At 38.1% G+C, this 17,929-nt stretch overlaps 1 protein-coding gene across 5 annotated transcripts in view; it reads right to left on the bottom strand.

Moving 5' to 3' along the window:
* The window catches only part of ZNF197 (zinc finger protein 197), a 45,244-nt gene that overhangs the window by 19,332 nt on the left and 7,983 nt on the right, over positions 1 to 17,929 (bottom strand). For 2 of the 5 annotated variants that reach the window (XM_073902824.1, XM_025885068.2), the window contains 5 exons: positions 17,631 to 17,912; positions 11,452 to 11,921; positions 10,084 to 10,243; positions 9,621 to 9,712; positions 9,212 to 9,338 (listed from right to left, as the gene is read on the bottom strand). In XM_073902824.1, the coding sequence (XP_073758925.1) occupies positions 9,212 to 9,338; positions 9,621 to 9,712; positions 10,084 to 10,243; positions 11,452 to 11,850 (778 nt within the window). In that variant the 5' untranslated portion in view covers positions 11,851 to 11,921; positions 17,631 to 17,912. The other 3 variants (XM_025885088.2, XM_025885099.2, XM_073902802.1) reach the window with 3 other exon arrangements.

Genomic DNA, 17,929 nt, shown 5'->3' with positions numbered 1-17,929 from the left:
GAAGACACTTTTCATTAAATGAAAATACAAAGCAGAATACTACACTGACAAGGTTGTGTTTTAACACAGAACTCACTCGGACACTTCTAAGCTCCTTGTCTTCAGGGAGCAGATGGAAAAATATAAATGATGTTGAGTAAACAGATATAAGGAAGAACCAGAGAGAGAACATGGGATCATGCGTAGGTGGTTCAGACATGAGGCTCAGGAAGCTGGATGGAACAGGGAGAATCATTTGGCTTATAAAGAATTGTCTCTTTATTTTCTTCTTGCTAAGAAGATGGGAACTCTAAAGGAGAGAAAATATATGTCAGGACCCTAAAACAATCTTTAATTTTTGAAGAGTCAAGTGCATATTTTTTAATTACTTGAAAGCAAGTAACCTACAGGGAAAAAATCCACTAAAAAGCAACTTGATGCTTAGAATTCATCTATAACTCCCACTATTCCTTTTAAAATTGAGAAATGGAAAACATCAGGACTGAGTTAGATTCAACTAAATATAAAAAGGAAGAGGGGCGCCTGGGTGGCTCAGTTGGTTAAGCATCTGACTCTTGATTTCAGTTCAGGTCATGATCTCAGGGTCATGAGATTGAGCCCCAAATGAGATTGAGCCCCACATCAGGCTCTGCACTCAGCATGGAGTCTGCTTGTCCCTCTCCCTTCCCCCGCTTGCTCTCTCTTTAAAATAAATAAATGAAAATCTTAAAAAAATATATATACATATGTAAGAAGAAATACAGAATGAAAAAAAATAGAGACATTTTAAAAACATAATACATCTATAAAATGATGTGGCTGAACTAGTAAACTGCCAGTCCCTTTCTACTCCAACATTCTCAAATATTGTAAAATGTGAAATTATCTTTTTGAAAATGTTTTAGCAACTTACTTTCACCATCCAAATGTAAGGAGAAATCATGAACTTGTTCCCCAAATTATCTAGTAAGTAAAATAATGTGGATAATAGTAATATTATCTTCTGTTAGAGGATAACAACACTGTTCTTCTACCCAAACAGAGAGAAAAGACATAGGAAAGAAATAGCTATTTTACTTCATTATAAATTTAATTTATGAGAGGGTGAGGATAGAAAATAACTAATAAATGTCAACCTGAACTACATTCTTAGGTCAGATTTACATATCTCAACTGCCCCTTTTTCCAGGATTCAGGCAGGACTGCCAATCACACTACTTCACCTGACTATAGGGATGGGCATGTGTCCTATCCAATACTGGTATTCCAGTTTCCTCATCCACAGTGATTGGTTTCAAGGTTTAAGCAGGATGCTGGTTTCAGGAAGATTCTCTTTAAGGAAGTAGAAGTGTTTTAAAGAAGTAGAAGAGTTTTTAAGAAGTGGAAGTGTTGCAAGTGGTTTACTGAGATGAAAAATGGTTAAGAAATTAGCAATTTTGGGGGCACCTGGCTGGCTCAGTTGTAGAGCATGCAAATCCTGATCTTGGGATTGTAAGTTTGAGCCTCACAATGGGCAAAGAGTTTACTTAAAACCAAAAACAAAAACAGAAAGACAGAAATGCCTTAAAATACATATTCAGTATTCTAAATGTCTTGAAAGGAAAAAAATATGATTAAAATTCTTAAAAAAAGAGGGCGCCTGGGTGGCTCAGTTGGTTTAAGTGTCTGCCTTCGGCTCAGGTCATGATCCCAGGGTCCTGGGATCCGAGTACCACATTGGACTCCCTGCTTAGTGAGGAGTCTGCTTCTCCCTCTCCCTCTGCCCCTCCCCCCTGCTTGTGCTCTCTTTCTCTCTCCATCTCTCTCAAATAAATAAAATTTTTTTAAAGATTTTACTTCTTTATCTGACAGAGAAAGCAATTCTCTTCCTGAACTGTTCTTCCTTTTCCCAATTCACTACAAGCCCAATACCCACACCCTTAAAAATAAGCCCAAAAGTTACCCCCTCTAGATATTACCAAATATTACAGAAATAAAAAGGATTCTAAGGGAATGCTAGAAATGATTCTGTGCAAATAAATTGGACAATTTAAGATGAAATGGGCAAATTCCTAGAAGGATGCAAATTACTAAAACTGACTCAAGAAGATATAGAAAATGTCAATAGATCTCTAAAAAATAAAGAAATTGAGTCAGTAATCAAAAAACCACCCATAAAGAATAGTCCAGGCCCAGAGTGCTTCACTGATGAATTCTATCAAACATTAAAAGAATACCAATTTTTCACAAACTCTTCCAATAAACAGAAGAGTTGGGAACACTTCACAACTCACTCTATGAGACCAGTATTACCCTGATACCAAAACCAGACAAAGACATCATAAAAAAAAAAAAAGAAAAAAGAAAAGAAAGAAAACTACAAATAGACCTTATGAATATAGACATGAAAATCCTCAACAAAATACTAGCCAAACTAATCCAGCAACACATGAAAAAAAATTATACACCATGACCGAGTGAGATTTATCACAGAAATGCAGTTTGGTATAATATTGGAAAATCAATTAATTACATAATGTAATGAATGACAAAAATCACATAATCATCTCAATAGATGCAGAAAAAGCATCTGATAAAATCCAATACCCCTTCATGAATAAAACACTTGACAAAGTAGGAATAGAAGGGGAACTTCTTCAATGTGATAAAGTTCTTCAGCCAAAAACTACAAAAAAATCCAAAGCTAACATCATACTTAATGGTGAACAACTGATGATTTCTCTCTAAGAACTCTCAACAAGAAAAAGATTTCTGTTCTTGCCACTTCTATGCAACACAAACTGCAGGTTTCAGTCAAAGCAATTAGGCAACAGAAAGAAATAAAAGTCATCCAGATTGAAAAGGAAGAAGTAAAACTACCTGTTTGCAGATGACAAGATCTTATATGTAGAAAATCCTAAAGAATCTACCAAAAAAACTGTTAAAACTAAGTAAGTACGGCAAGGTTGTAGGACACAAGATCGATAAACAAAAAACAGTGGGATTTCTACATAATAGCACTGAACAATCTTAAAAGGAAATTAAGAAATAACAGCATAAAAAAGAATAAAAGACTTAGGAATAAATTTTAAAAAGTAGTACAAAACTTATACTCTGAAAACTACGAAACACTGTTGAATGAAGTTAAAGACTAAATAAATGAAAACATATTCCATGTTCATGGATTGGAAGACTTAATACTGTTAAAATGGCAATAATCCCCACATTGATCTATAAATTCAGTGCAATCATCCCTATCATAAATCCCCTGGCTTCTTCAGAAATTGACAAGCTAATACTAAAATTGATATGGAAACTCAACAAGCCTAGAATAACTAAAATAATACTGAAAAAGAAGAACCACAATTGAAGGGCTCACACTTCTTGATTTTAAAATGTACTTCAAAGCAACAGTAATAAGACAGGGTTCCACTGACATAAGGATAGACATATAATCAAAGGAACAGAATTGAGAGTCCAGAAATAAGCCTCCACATTTATGGTTAACTGATTCTCAAAAGGGTACCAAAACAATTCAGTGGGGGAAAAATGCTGCTGAGATAATGGAATGGTGCTAAGACATGATGCTGAGACATGGAAAGAATGAAGTTGGACCCTTATACACATACAAAAACTAACTCAAAATGGATCAAAGAACAAAACTAAGAACTGAAACTATAAAACTAAACGCATACATAAATCTCCATGACCTTGAATTAGGCAATAGTTTCTTAGATGTGACAGTAAAGCACAAGCAACAAAAGAAAGGATAAATTGAAATTCATCAAAATTAGTAACTTTTGTGCTTCAAAGGATATCACTGAGAAAGTGAAAAGACACTCAGAGAATGGGAGAAAATACTTGAAAGTCCCATACCTGATAAGGTATTTGTATCTAAAATATATAAACTCCAGGGCACCTGGGTGGCTCAGTTGGTTAAGGGACTGCCCTCGGCTCAAGTCATGATCCTGGAGTCCCAGGACTGAGCCCCACATCAGGTTCCCTGCTCAGCAGGGAGTCTGCTTCTCCCTCTGACCCTCCCCCTTCTTGTGTTCTCTCTCTCATTCTCTCTCTCTCTCAAATAAAATCTTTAATATATATATATATATACAAACTCCTACAACTCAACAAAAAGACAACCCAATTAAAAGATAGGCAAAGAATCTGAAAAGACATTTCTTCAAAGACATACAACCAATAAACACATGAAAAGTTGCACAACATCTTTAGTCATCAGGAAAATGCAAATGAAAACCACAATGAGTCATCTTTTTAGATCCACCAGGATGGCTAGAATCAGAAAGATTATAAATTATTAAATTATTAAAGATTGTAAATGCTGGGGAAAATCTGGAGAAACTGCGGGGCGCCTGGGTGGCTCAGTCAGTTAAGCATCTGCCTTCAGCTCAGGTCATGATCCCGGAGTCCCAGGACGGAGCCCTGCATCATGCTCCCTGCTCAGCAGGGAGTCTGCTTCGCTTCTCCCTCTGACCCTCCCCCTTCTTGTGCTCTCTCTCATATAAATAAATAAAATCTTAAAAAAAAAAAAGATCTGGAGAAACTGAAACCCTTATATACCAATGGTGAGAGTGTAAAATGGTGCAGCAACTTTGGAACAGTCTGTCAGCTCCTCATATGATTAAACAGAGTTACCATTTGACCCAGTGTTTTATAAGGATGGATGTTTCTGTGATTCGTCTTGCATAACCAACAACCTAGACCTGAATGTATGCAGGCAGGCTACAGAATGCTGTTTCTGAGACTCAGGCTATATGAATAACCTTGGAAACCTCATTATTTAAACTATATTATCTGGCCTCCAGGTCAGAACTGACTCTTCTGGACGCCAAGAGTTAAAATCTTGACTCACATCCCCTCCTCCTACAAAGCAGGGCTGGCTCCCCAGAATGTAACCCAGGAGGGGAGGTAAGTAGCCTCCTTGAAAATATAGCCCAGGCTCCTTGAAAATATAAAAACATGGTAACACAGAAACGCAGCTCACTCCAAACTGCACATAGGTGAACAAATGTTTAACTTCAGACCCCATCATCTGCCCTATAAATATGGCCCTTATGGGGATGGTCAGTTGGAAGTCTCACCTGAGTGGAGGATGCTCCGCCCAAGCTTCTCAATCTGGACTGAGCCAGGCTGTCTCCATGGGGCTTCCCCAGCTAATGAGTTTGGATGTTGTGTACCTGACTAATGTAGCTTTGTCTTATTCTCATTTATTGCTTACTATTACTCTCATTTATGTGTAGATTCCTTTCTTCTGTTTCTATTAGGTTTCTATAATAATAAAGTTTTCTTTCCTTTTAGAAACCAAGATGCAGCTGTTGTGAATATTTTCACAGAACACCCAGGTATTCCACTCCTTGGTATATATCCAAGAGAAATGAAAACATACATCCACACAAAAACTTGTGCACAAATATTCACAGCAGTGTTATTTATACAGCTCAAAGGTGGAAACAAAATTTTTAAATGTCCATCAAATGATGAATCAATAAAATGTGATATATATACACACAAGAGAATATTCAGCATTAAAACGAATAAAGTATTAATACCTGCCACAATATGGATGAACCTTGAGAACATTATGCTAAGTAAAAGCAGTCACAAAAGACCACGTACTGTATGATTCCATTTATATAAAATGTCCATAGAAAAGGCAAATCTAGAGAGATAGAAAGCAGATTAATGGTTGCCTAAGGCTGGGTTGGAGGGGCAGTTGGGTGAAATGAATTTGACTGCTATATGGTACAAGGCTTCTCTTTGGGGTGATGAAGTATTCTAAAATTAATTGTGGTGATGGTCACACAGTTCTGTGTATTACTAACAACCACTGCACTGTAACCTTTAAATGGGTGAATTATAGCTCAATAAAACTGTTATTAAAATAAAAAGTCACCCCATGTAAATCTTTCCCTTAGCCACCCACCCCTGCCCCCACTCTCCTGCTCCTACTATCACAAGCTCCTATGGGCTCCCACACTTGTGCACACTTATTACACAGCATTTGTCACACTGTATTGTAATTATTAGTATAAATGTCTACCACTCCAACTTGAATGTTTGAAGGCAGGGGTTAAGCTTAACATATGGGAAGTACTCAATATTTCCTGAATTTCCCTCAAATTCTATTCCAATCCCTTAAATAAAACATATACAAATCTTTTACATACTGAAACAGTGTGTGCAAGCCATCTGAGAATCCGCTTTTCTACCAAATAGTTTATCAATGCATGGAAATTGAGTGCAGAATTGTCATATTTGATAGTGTCACAATATAACTCCAAGTCAAACACAATGGTTTGCTTAGTACTTTCTCTATCTCGGGGAATTAGGTTGTGCCCAACTTTTAACCATTTATAAATACTTTGCTGGTATATCCTTAGACATGTTACTTATTTTCCTCTTTCTGAACCATTTCTTTAAGGTATCATCCTCAAATGAAAATCACTAGGTCAAAAGGCATAAACCCCCAGGTATCAGCTTGCTAAAGTTCCAACAATATTGCAGGTGAAGCATATCTTATTTGTTAAAATTGATTCAAACTTCTCCTTCCTCAAAGAGCTAGACTAAAGAAGCAATTCCATTTTCTTCTCTTTTTTTTTAGTTTAACTCTTAGACCCATCTAGAATTTATTTTGGCTTATAGCATGAGTTATATGGACCCATGGTGAGTGTTTTTCATAAAATTCACCAATTTACTCATAAAACATATTTTTAAATTCTTGAAAAGATGGATTATTGAGTAAATAGCATTACAACTACTAAAAGCCACTTGGGTTAAAAAACAAAGAAACAAATTGGATTCATATGTCATTCTATATATCAAGATAAATTTTAGATTGAGTAAAGCTTAAAAATAAAAAGTAAACAATAAAAGTATCTGAAAACAATACAAGTGATTTAAAAAAAATAATTTTACTGGGACGCCTGGGTGGCTCAGTCGGTTAAGTGTCTGATTCTTGATTTTGGCTCAGGTCATGATCTCAGGGTCATGGGATCGAGCCCCACAATGGCCCCTGTGCTCAACATGGAATCTGCTTGAGATTCTTCCTCTCTCTCTGCCCCTCCCCCTCCCCTGCTTGCACACACTCTCTCTAAATAAATAAAATCTTAAAAATAAACAAATAAAAATAATTTTACTGAGAAGACCACAAAGACCATAAAGGAAAATACTGCTAAATTTAATACTACATAAAAGATTTCCTAAGGCTTAAAAATAACAACTCATAAATAATGCCGAAAGGCAAACAAATGGGAAAAACATACGCAATACTTGACAAAAGGGTAGTTCTCATAAATAAAAGAACTATGTAAAAAGGCTATGAATAGGGGTGAAATGACCAATAAATGTGAGAATATTTCCACCACACTAATAATCAAAGAAATGAAAAACAAAAAATAGTATCTGTCATCTACCTAGCAGAGATTTAAAACACTGACCAAATCATAAGCACATATAAGGGAGATGGGCCCCCTTTTCCTCTTTTCATGGGAAAGTAAGTTGGTACATCATTGGTAGAAAGCAGTTTGGTAACATGTATCAAAATATAAAATCTACAGAATGTTTGGCCCACAATTGGCACATCTAAGATAGCAAAAGATATATTCTCATTAAGTGTAAATATTTACAGTATAAATTACTATAAACAATTAAAATAATAAGGCTGCAACATACGAAAAAAATCAGTATTTTCATATATGTACATTATAGTCAATGAGAAAACATCAGAAGATTCTAATTCCAAAGAATCAATTACCCTGAACTATGCAAGATCCAGATGAAGACAATTTTAAAACAGGCCTGAAACATAAAAGCAGTGCTGAACAAATGGAAAGGCATGTAATGTTCTTGAATAGAAATTCAGTATCATAAAGTTGTCAATGTAAAAGCATGATACACAAACAATGGAATAGTATGCAGCTATTTAAACTGATACTATAAATCTGTATTTCAGTCTAAATTAGGTCAGTGCATTAGTTGATTCCTCAATTTTTAATGTGTATTTGTCCAAACAAAATCTTACCTTTTTCTTCAAAGTCCAGCACAAAGCTACCTCCTTTATGGCCTTTCCTAATCTCAGGAGGAATGGTATTGGTTGTTTTGTCCTCTTCATTTCCATCTTAAAAGGTTTATCACACTCTTATACCAATTATTTTACTGTGCCTTGTTTATTCTTTCTATGCTCATCTCCCCAATTATGATAAGCTACTTAAGGGCAGAATCATTTCCACAGTTGCTATCACATGATAGATATTTTCATGTTTGCTGGAAGCACAAATGGCTACTAAATATTTTTTAAATGTTCTTACTTTAGGGGTGCCTGAGTGGCTCAGTCGTTAAGCATCTGCCTTAGGCTCAGGTCATGATCCCAGGGTCGTGGGATCGAGCCCCGCTTAGGGCTCCCTGCTCAGTGGGAAGCCTGCTTCTCCCTCTCCCATTCCCCCTGCTTGTGGTGTTCCCTCTCCTACTGTGCCTCCCTCTGTCAAATAAATAAATAAAATCTTTAAAAAAAAATTCTTACTTTATTACTAGTCATAAAAATCCACTAGAGAATAAAGATATTACAACTTTAAAAAAATCATATCAGCAACAATTTAAAAGAATGGGATTACGCAGTACCAATAAAGGCAGTGCAAAAGGAGTGCTGTGTATCTCTCCATGAGGACAGAGATCACCAAGGAAAGCAATTTGGCAGTATGAAAGAAGAACCTTAAAATAATTCAAACACTTAGGCCTAGTAATTCTACTTCTAAGAAAATAATGAGAGGGCGCCTGGGTGGCTCAGATGGTTGAGCGTCTGCCTTTGGCTCAGGTCATGATCCCAGGGTCCTGGGATCAAGTCCCGCATCGGGCTCCCTGCTCCTTGGAAGCCTGCTTCTCCCTCTGCTTCTCTCTCTCTCTCCCTCTGTCTCTCATGAATAAATAAATAAAATCTTTAAAAAAAAATAATGAGAAATAAAGAAAGACCTTAGGTACAGAGACAGATGATTATTACAGAAATTATCTAAAATAAGGAAATGGCTAAATTATGGCACAAATTATGTAGCCAATAAAAAAAACTCAGGAAAAAACAGGTAATATGTCAAAATTTTGATAGTAGTTGTCTACAAGAGTGGGTTTAAGTTGTATTCTTTTCTAATATTCTATGTTTTCCAAAATAAGTATATACTACTTTCATAATCAGAAAACAAAGGCTAATGAAATAAAGGTAAGAATGATGGGAAGAAAGAGTCCTTACCTAGGGAGGTCACATTTCCATAGTTCTCCAACATCACATCCCAGTATAAAGCCCTCTGAATCGGGCCCAGACACTCCCATTCCTCTGAAGTAAAGCATACTGACACTTCCTCAAACATCACCAACTCCTGAAATAACAGGTATGTGTGAGATTATCCATGCCCAGGAGCTCCCCTACTGAAAAGTTCCTTGCACTTCTGGGTAAGGACACATTATGAGGCCATGAGGCAAGCAAGGGCTATCAGAGAGACATAAGGAAACCCCACATAAAGTCTACCTTCCAATCACATGGACTGTGATTTACAGATAGGAACTGATTGGGCCCCAAACACCAGGATGACAGAGGACACCTCAGCCATAGTTTGGTAGTGCAGAGAGGGCCTCAGGAAGGAAAAAGAATGCAAACCTACCTGGGGCTGGGCTGTTAGGAGCATGAGGGCCATTAATTGATTTCTTGGGTTCTCTTCCTGGGAAAGGGTAGAAGCTTCAGGGCCAGGAGAATCTGAAGAAGGAGCAAAAGCTGCACGTGAAATTACTGCTGTTCCTGACCACTAATCCAAGTCCCATTTCTTCTACAAACAAGGAATTCAGAAAGACCCAGAACTCCCAGGACTAGACAATGATGGCTATAAAATGACTTACAAACCTCTTCTGAGTAACCCCCATGTGAAGGACTGGAATAATAAAAGAACAGCAATAAGAATGGATAAAAGGTTACAGGGACCCAGGAAAGGATAGGTGGGGGAATAACAGAAAGAACCTGGTACCATAAGGGTTTCATATACAAGACAGAGAGGAGGCAACTAACTGCAAGTTGGAGGAGGAGCCATAATAAAGAGCCTGAGAAAGTCCAAAGCCAGGATCACTAAGTACCATGTTGTGGATCCTGAAGATTGAACATCACTGGGTCAGTAAAAGGATTTTGGCAAATTTCAGTTGCTATGCAGCTGCCAATGGGTGCATGAGGTACTGCTGTTCCTGGAGTGTTCATCCCTTCCTGCAGAATGTCCTGGTCCTGAACAAGAACTGGAACCTAGGAACAAGCAAAACAAAATAAGCTGACTTTTCTTGTACCTCCAGAAAACGGGCTCACCTAACCACTATGGACCTCTTTCTACCCACAATCTCGAACTGTGAGATCAGAGACCCACCTCAAGTCTGGAGCATCAAAACAGCAGTAAAGCTTTGCCTTGAGAACAATGGAGCTGGCCCTCTAGCCCCACTCATGGCACTGGTGACCTCTCCCACTGAGACTGAACAGAACGGTGGAAACAGAAGCGAGATCTGGGTGTGGGCTAGGAGGGAATGGGAAGTAACAAGTAATAATTAAGAGTATGGGTCTTAGCTTCAGACCTGGTTTTAGATTAGACTGGGTTCAATACACTCTTCTACTTATTTACCCCTTTATTATCCGTTCTTGCTCCAACAGAAGGAACACCAGAGTCTAGACACATGGTTTTGCTGCTACCTAGATGTCTGACATAAGGCAATCCAGCAAACCTTTCTCTGCCTCCACTTTCCTATCTCTCAAATAAGGATGGATTAGTGCCTTGTAATGAAATATACAGCTCTAAAAATCTTCATTTTTATAATTAAAATAAACAAGCCCATCGTTGGTGCCACTCCCAAGTTTTAAGTTAGGTTTCAGACTTCTTATATACAAATGTTTCTGGTGGACTACAGACTGACAGAAAGAGATCTCACACACACTACGAAATATATTAAGATCCCAATTTAATGGTCAAGGATATAAAATCTTTCCAGAAGTAAATATCTCAACACAATCCCTTGGCCCACATAATTCCCAGTAGGGGCACACATGGGGAGGTCCTGCCAGATTTAGAAAGCTTCATTCTTACTGTCCCATTGCCTTTTATACTCCAAGCTTACATCATCATTCCTAACAAACTTATACAAACAACACATATGCTTCTGTTTAGGGGAACACTTAGAAACATAATGTTCTTCAGGTTATTCAACCAAACTCTGCATTAGCAAGCATCACCCAGAGGGATAAAGTGTACTAATTCTGAATTAGACCCAAGATGCCAATCATAAATCCATTTCTCTGAAGCTTTCTATAATCTGAAATAGCTCATTAACCTGCTGTAATAAGCATTACGGTTGCTAATGAGCTATAAATTGTTTACAAAAATTACAGGATCACCCTCCAGCCCAGCTTGCCCTGCCTTAATGCTCTCCTTCCTTCCATCCCAAATCTCTCCCCTCCCCCTTTCTCACTTTTAGTGCTGGTCCATCGAGGTCTTTCTGTAGCTCCTCTACCAGGGCCACAGCCTCCTCACCACTCCCAGGGCGATGGATCTGCACCCAGGTCCGAATCTCCCCAGGCAGGATGCTCAGGAACTGCTCCAGGACCAACAGCTCCAGGATCTGGGCCTTAGTACGTGCTTCTGGCCTCAGCCATCGACGACAGAGCTCCCGGAGCCGGCTCAGTGCTTCCTGGGGTCCAGATGTCTCATGGTAACGTAACTGTCTAAAGTGCAGGTGGGAGGTCTCCCAAACAGAGGAGCTGCTTCCTTGGAAGCTGGTTCCCCATTTCCAGGTATCATCCTTCCCTTTAACAAGACCCTCTTGTCTCAGAGCATTGTGGGCCCAATTTTCTCTTGTCATTGTCGTCATTTAGGAAAGGCTCCTCTCCAGGCCCCTTCAATCCTTGCTTGACTTCTTCCTTAAAGCTTAGAGAATATCATCTAGAAGACCTCAAGAAATCATTGATAAAGTTAACCCAAAGCAATAACCAAGATTTCCAGACCCCAGTCAGTTTCTGGTGACGAAGAGAACCTTCCTAAATGCAAGGTTCTAGGTTCCGGGCAATGCCTCCTCTGAAGAAGCCCCTGCCCAAGGCTTTAAGGACACAGACATTCATGCTACCCAGACCACTGCTGCAACCAAAGTCATGAAATCCCTTTAGTCTTTATTCACAATATCTCCTCCACCTAATTACAATAAATCTTTATCTACCACTCTAACAATGGGCATCCTGGCTACTCCTGTGTGACCCTGAACAAGTTACCCCACTTCTGAGTCTGTTTCTTAACCTGAAGAATGGGGTAATAATAGGTCCTACTGTATAGCCTTGTGTAAGAATTTGATATTTACATACATTTCAAGTTTTGAACAGTGCCTGGTATATGGGCTCAAATGTCAGTTATTATCTTTCTATAACTAGAACTCTTTCCTATGTTCTGTACAGTCAACAAGTAAGGTCTTAATCCTGATACACGAGACAAAATCCTAACGCCTCAATTAACAAAGAAAGGCTGAACTCAGTTAGCTTTACTATACATACTTTGAATTCTCTGAAAATTGTTCATTACATCAATCAAAATATTTAGATAAATTTGACTTTTATTATACAAAACTTAGGCTTGTGGCTCTCTAAAAATCTTTTTTTAAGAAATAACATTTATTTTTCCTATTACAAAACATAAAATTTGTAAAATCAGAAAAGACAAAACCAGAGATGTTCTTCTGATCAACTGCACCAATTTGGATCACAAGATTGGAACCAACAGTACATCTCTCTAACTTGCTTTTCACATGTTATCTTGTAAACATATTTAATATAATCCTCATCATTATTTTAAGAGCATATGAGCCCATTCATACTTAAGCACTTCCCTGTTGTTAGACATTTAAATTATTCATTATTTCCTCCTATTATAAATTAGGCCACAATGACTATCCTTGCTAATGAATTTTTGGTTACATTTCTGCTTATTTTTTCAGGAAAAATTCCCAGAAAAAAAATTGTTGGGTTGGAAGATACAAACAGTTTTAAGCTTTTGAGATTATAACAGTTACATCACTGTCAGTGACATGAAAGCACCCTCATTAATTTTATTTAAAACTTGGGCCTTTACAGAGCATGTTTATAACTAAGCAGAGGAGACAGAAATGTAAACACAATTTCGATATAGTATATAAATAAAATTAATAGAAGGTCATACAGGCACAGAAAGAATTCATGAAAGGTTATTCTGGATCGGACTTTAAAGAGAAATAAAAAGACCACTGGAGTATTAGGCAAGCCATTCCAGGAAGAGAGAACTATATTTTCAAAAGCATGGGAATAATAGCACATACAGCTCTATTAGAAATGTACTTTACAAGGAAGGAAGGAAGGGAGGGAAGGAGGGAGGGAGGAAGGAATATGCTTTGCAAACCAGAGAAGGGAGGTAAACTCTGGAGACAAGGCTGTAGGTGTAGAGTCAAGAGATAAACAGAAGTCAAATTCTAAAGGCTCTTAAGAGGCAGAACAAGAGAGTAATCATGTACTGTATGTGATATGCATCCAGTAAAGAGATTTTACTTTATATTTTTCCTTGTTATTTTTTTAAATAGGTAATATTGGTTCAAAATTTTAAATTATGAAATGCATACTGTGTAAAGTTTCCCTCTCCGCATTAGTTTCTTATGTACCTTTCCAGCTATTTATGTTTATACAATTAAGTATAATATATATTGTTTTGTATTTCCTTTTTTTCACAAAACACCATGAATCATGCACTGCATCTTCCTTTTTCCAATTAACAATGTATCTTAGGGCTGCCTGGCTGGCTCAGTCAGTGCAGCATGGGACTCTTGATGTCAGGATTATGAATTTGAGCCTCACACTGGGTGCAGAGATTACTTAAAAATAAAATCTTTAAAAAAAGTATATCTTAGAAATCTTTCCTGTCACAAATAGCCCCTTCTGTCTTTTTACTGATGCATGGTATCACTATATGGGCATATCTTAATTTATTTACCTACTCCATCACAGATGGGCAGTTTTCAATCTTTTCTTATTAAAAACAATATTATCATTAAAAACCTTGAGCATACATCAATTTGCATGTGTGTAGGTATATACATGAAAAGTTCCTCAAAGAATTGCTGGATCAAAATTTATGTGACCTTATAATTTTTTTTTTAGATTTTATTTGAGAGCGAGCGAGTGTGCATGCACAAGCAGGGGGAGGGGCAGAAGGGAGAGGCAGAAGCTTAGCAAGGAGCCTGACATGGGGCTGGATCCCAGGACCCTGGGATCATGACCTGAGCCAAGGGCAGACACCAAACTGACTGAGCCACCCAGGTGTCCTGTGACTTTATCATTTTGATATTGCCAATTAGTCCTTCTTTGGGCCTGAACTAATTTACAATTTATACTCCAAGCATGAGCAGTATGGGAGTGCTTTTCTCCTCACTCCTTCACCAAATCTAACTTGGATTTTTAAGAGTCATTTATATTTTATTTTCTGTTACCTATTCATATCTTTTGCTGGTCTTGTTAATGTGTACACACTCTTTACATTAAGAAAATTAGTCCTTTGTTACAATAGGAGTGGCAAATTTTTCCTTCTCTCATGTCTTTACCATACACCTCATGTGACTTTGTTTATATTTGTTTTGCCACACAACCAATCTTTTTCTTAATGCTCTAGGTTTTGTTTCATATTTAGAAAGGCCTTTCCTGCTCTGAGCATGAATGAAATATTAACTAACAGGGTCAAAATTCTATATGGGAGGAATGATGGGGGAGGGAGGACTAGATCTCAGGAAGGCCAGTAAAGTTTTTACAATGGTCTAAACAAATTATTAAGCTCTAAACTTAAGTAGCACTAGGGATAAAATAATTGAGAAAAACTGAGCAGTTCTTGATAACTGATCTGGGGGTGATGGAAAGGAACATTCAAAAAGGATTTCTATCCCATGTTCACAGACAGACTCAATATTGCCAAAGTGCCACTTCTTCCCTACTTTACAGTTAAGTGCAACTCCAATTACAACCTCAGCAAGTTATTTTGTGGATACCAACAAACTCATTCTATAGTTTATAGTAGAGGCAAAAGACCCAGAATAGCCAACATGACACTGAAGGAGAAGAACAAAGTTGAAGGACTGACACCACACATGAAGAGTTAGGATAAAACTGTAGTAATCAAAACAGTGTGGTACTGGCAAAAGAACAGAAGACAAAGCCCAGAAATAGATCCACACAAATAAAACTGTTATTTGATAAAGGAGCAAAGGCAGTACAGTGGAACAAAGCCTTTTTGGCAAATGGTGCCAAGATAACTGGACATACACACGTAAAAAAAATGAATGTAGACACAAATCTTACACCCTTCACAAAAATTAACTCAGAATGGATCTCAATGTGAAATGCAAAACTATAAAATTCCTACAAGATAACAGAGGAGAAAACTTAAATGATCTTGGGTATGGTGATGACTTTTTAGATACAACACAAAAGGTGTGATCATGAAAATAATAGTAAGCTGGACTTTGATAAAATTTAAAAACTTCTATTCTGTGAAAGACAATGTCAAGAGAATGAAAAGACAAGCCACAGACTGAGAAAAATATTTGCAAAAGACATACATATCCGATAAAGAACTGAACTCTTAAAGATCAACAATAAGAAAACAAACACCTTAATTTAAAAAATGGCCCAAAGACCTTAACAGACACCTCACCAAAGATATACAGATTCTAAACAAGAACATGAAGAGATGCTCCACATCATACGTCATCAGAGAAATACAAGTTAAAATAGTAAGATACCACTACATACCTATTAAGATAGCCAAAATCCAGAATACATCAGAACACATCCAGACAACACCAAATGCTGGTGAGGAGGTGAAGCAACAGGAACTCTCATTCATTACTGGTGGGAATGCAAAATGGTACCGCCAAGTTTGGAAGACAGTTTGGCAGTTTTCTGCAAAACTGAACATACTCTTTACCATACAATCTGGCAATTGTGCTCCTTGGTATTTATTAAAAGGAGTTAAAAACATATGTCCATACAAAAACCTGGACACAGATGTATAAACATTATAAACATCATGTGTATAAACAACACTTCGCATAACTGCCAAAATCTAGAAGCAACCAAGATGTCCTTCAGTAGGTGAATGGATAAACTGTGGTTCACCCCAACAATGGAATATTATTCAGCACTAAAAAGAAAAGAGATGTCAAGCCATGAAAAGATACGGAAGAATCTTAAAATGCCTATTACTAAGTGAAAGAAGCCAATGTGAAAAAACTATATACTGTACAATTCCAACTACATGGCATTCTGGAAAAGGTAAAACTTTGGAGTCGGTAAAAAGGTCAATAGCTGCCGGGGGTTGGGAGGAGAAAGAGATGAATAGGCAGAGCAGAGAGGATTTTTAGGGCAGTGAAACTACTCTGTACGATACTATAATGGTTGCTACATTATACACGTCATTTTACATTTGTCCAAACCCACAGAATGTAAAACCCAAGAGTAAACCCTAATGTAATGACTATGGAATTTGGGTGATTATGACGTGTCAATGTAGGTTCATTGATTTTAACAAATGTACCAGTCTGGTGGAGGATGTTATTAGTGAGGAAAGCTATGCATGAATGGAGGTAGGAAGTATATGGAAAATCTCTGTGTTTTTCTGCTCAATTTTGGTGTGAAACTAAAACTGCTCTAAAGAATAAAGTTTATTTTGAGATAAACAAAACTTGGGGGAAAAAGGATTTTCTATAGTAAATTATTAGAATTCTATTTACTCTTACTTCACAGATACAAATAAATCCTAAAACATACAGTTTGTTTCTCACCAAAGGCTTGTGAGCTATAAGTTAGAACAAAAGAAGGCTCAGGCGAGCTAAGCAGTTCAAGGCCACTGGACTGGTTAAGTTGTGGGAGCAAATTCTGAAATCACCAAATCGAATTCCAAAAGTCCAAAATACTTCCATCTAAAGACTTCTGAAAGCCAATCAACATTCATTCTAAAGCAATAGTTTACAAACGCTAGTTCATTATAAAGATTTAATCTGGCAAACTGTAAAACGAAAAATACAGTAACTACACAGTCACTGATAGAGGTTGGTAATGACCTTTCTTGCAAAGAATGGCATTTATTCTGAGTTTACAGTGTCAGTACTTAGCGTTAAAATATACTCCCTTAAGTAATGGTGGTATGGGTGGCGTAAGTTTGTATTTTAAATACCATTATAATACAAAATTAAAAGATGGAAATTATTCCATCCCTACCAAAAAAAAAAAAAAAGTCCCTAGGAGTCTGGTTGCCACCGCTCTAGAAAGTCTCAAGCTGTCTCTACCAGCCTCAAAAAAGAATGAGGAAAAGCAGAAAGGCCTGGCTACTGAGGCAGCTGTCCTCATTGTCTGACTCGAGCACCACTGACACACACGGATTCAGACGTACTGCCCTCACTACCTTCCCCAAACCGGCATCTGCCCAAGTCGAGCCCAGGGCGTCCACGCCAATACAGAGCTAAGGAGGGACCGTGCTGGGGGTCAGTGCCGGGGACCGGCCAGCGAGGGTTGCGCAGCTCTACGGAGCTTAAGCCCCTACCCCGGGCCGCCCTCCGCGCGTGCCCACCCGACCCGAGCCCACCCCGCTCACCGGGGATTCCCGCTGCGCCTCCGGCATTGGGTATCGCAGCCTGGGCCCCAGGACGCCGAGAGATGACACGGGAACCAACGGCGGCTGAAGCTCAAAATAATGGCCGACCTGTGGGTACCGCTACTTCCGGTTGCTCATCAACCCCTCCCATCCCTGGCTCTCTGGGAAGCCACATCTCTATGATTCCTTGTTTTTGCCGGAGGAGGCGAGAATGGCTGAGCTTCTGGGCCCTCGGGTTTTCATTTCTTCCAACGAACTGGTGGGAGCTGTTGCATTCCAGACCTGAAGGATGCATAGAT

Source organism: Callorhinus ursinus, unplaced genomic scaffold, assembly GCF_003265705.2.
Source record: "Callorhinus ursinus isolate GAN/ISIS: 27379988/994484 unplaced genomic scaffold, GSC_fseal_2.0 scaffold1, whole genome shotgun sequence".
Lineage (NCBI taxonomy): Eukaryota > Metazoa > Chordata > Mammalia > Carnivora > Otariidae > Callorhinus > Callorhinus ursinus.
Note: the sequence above shows the minus strand (reverse complement) of the source record. Positions and strands in the feature narration are given on the sequence as shown.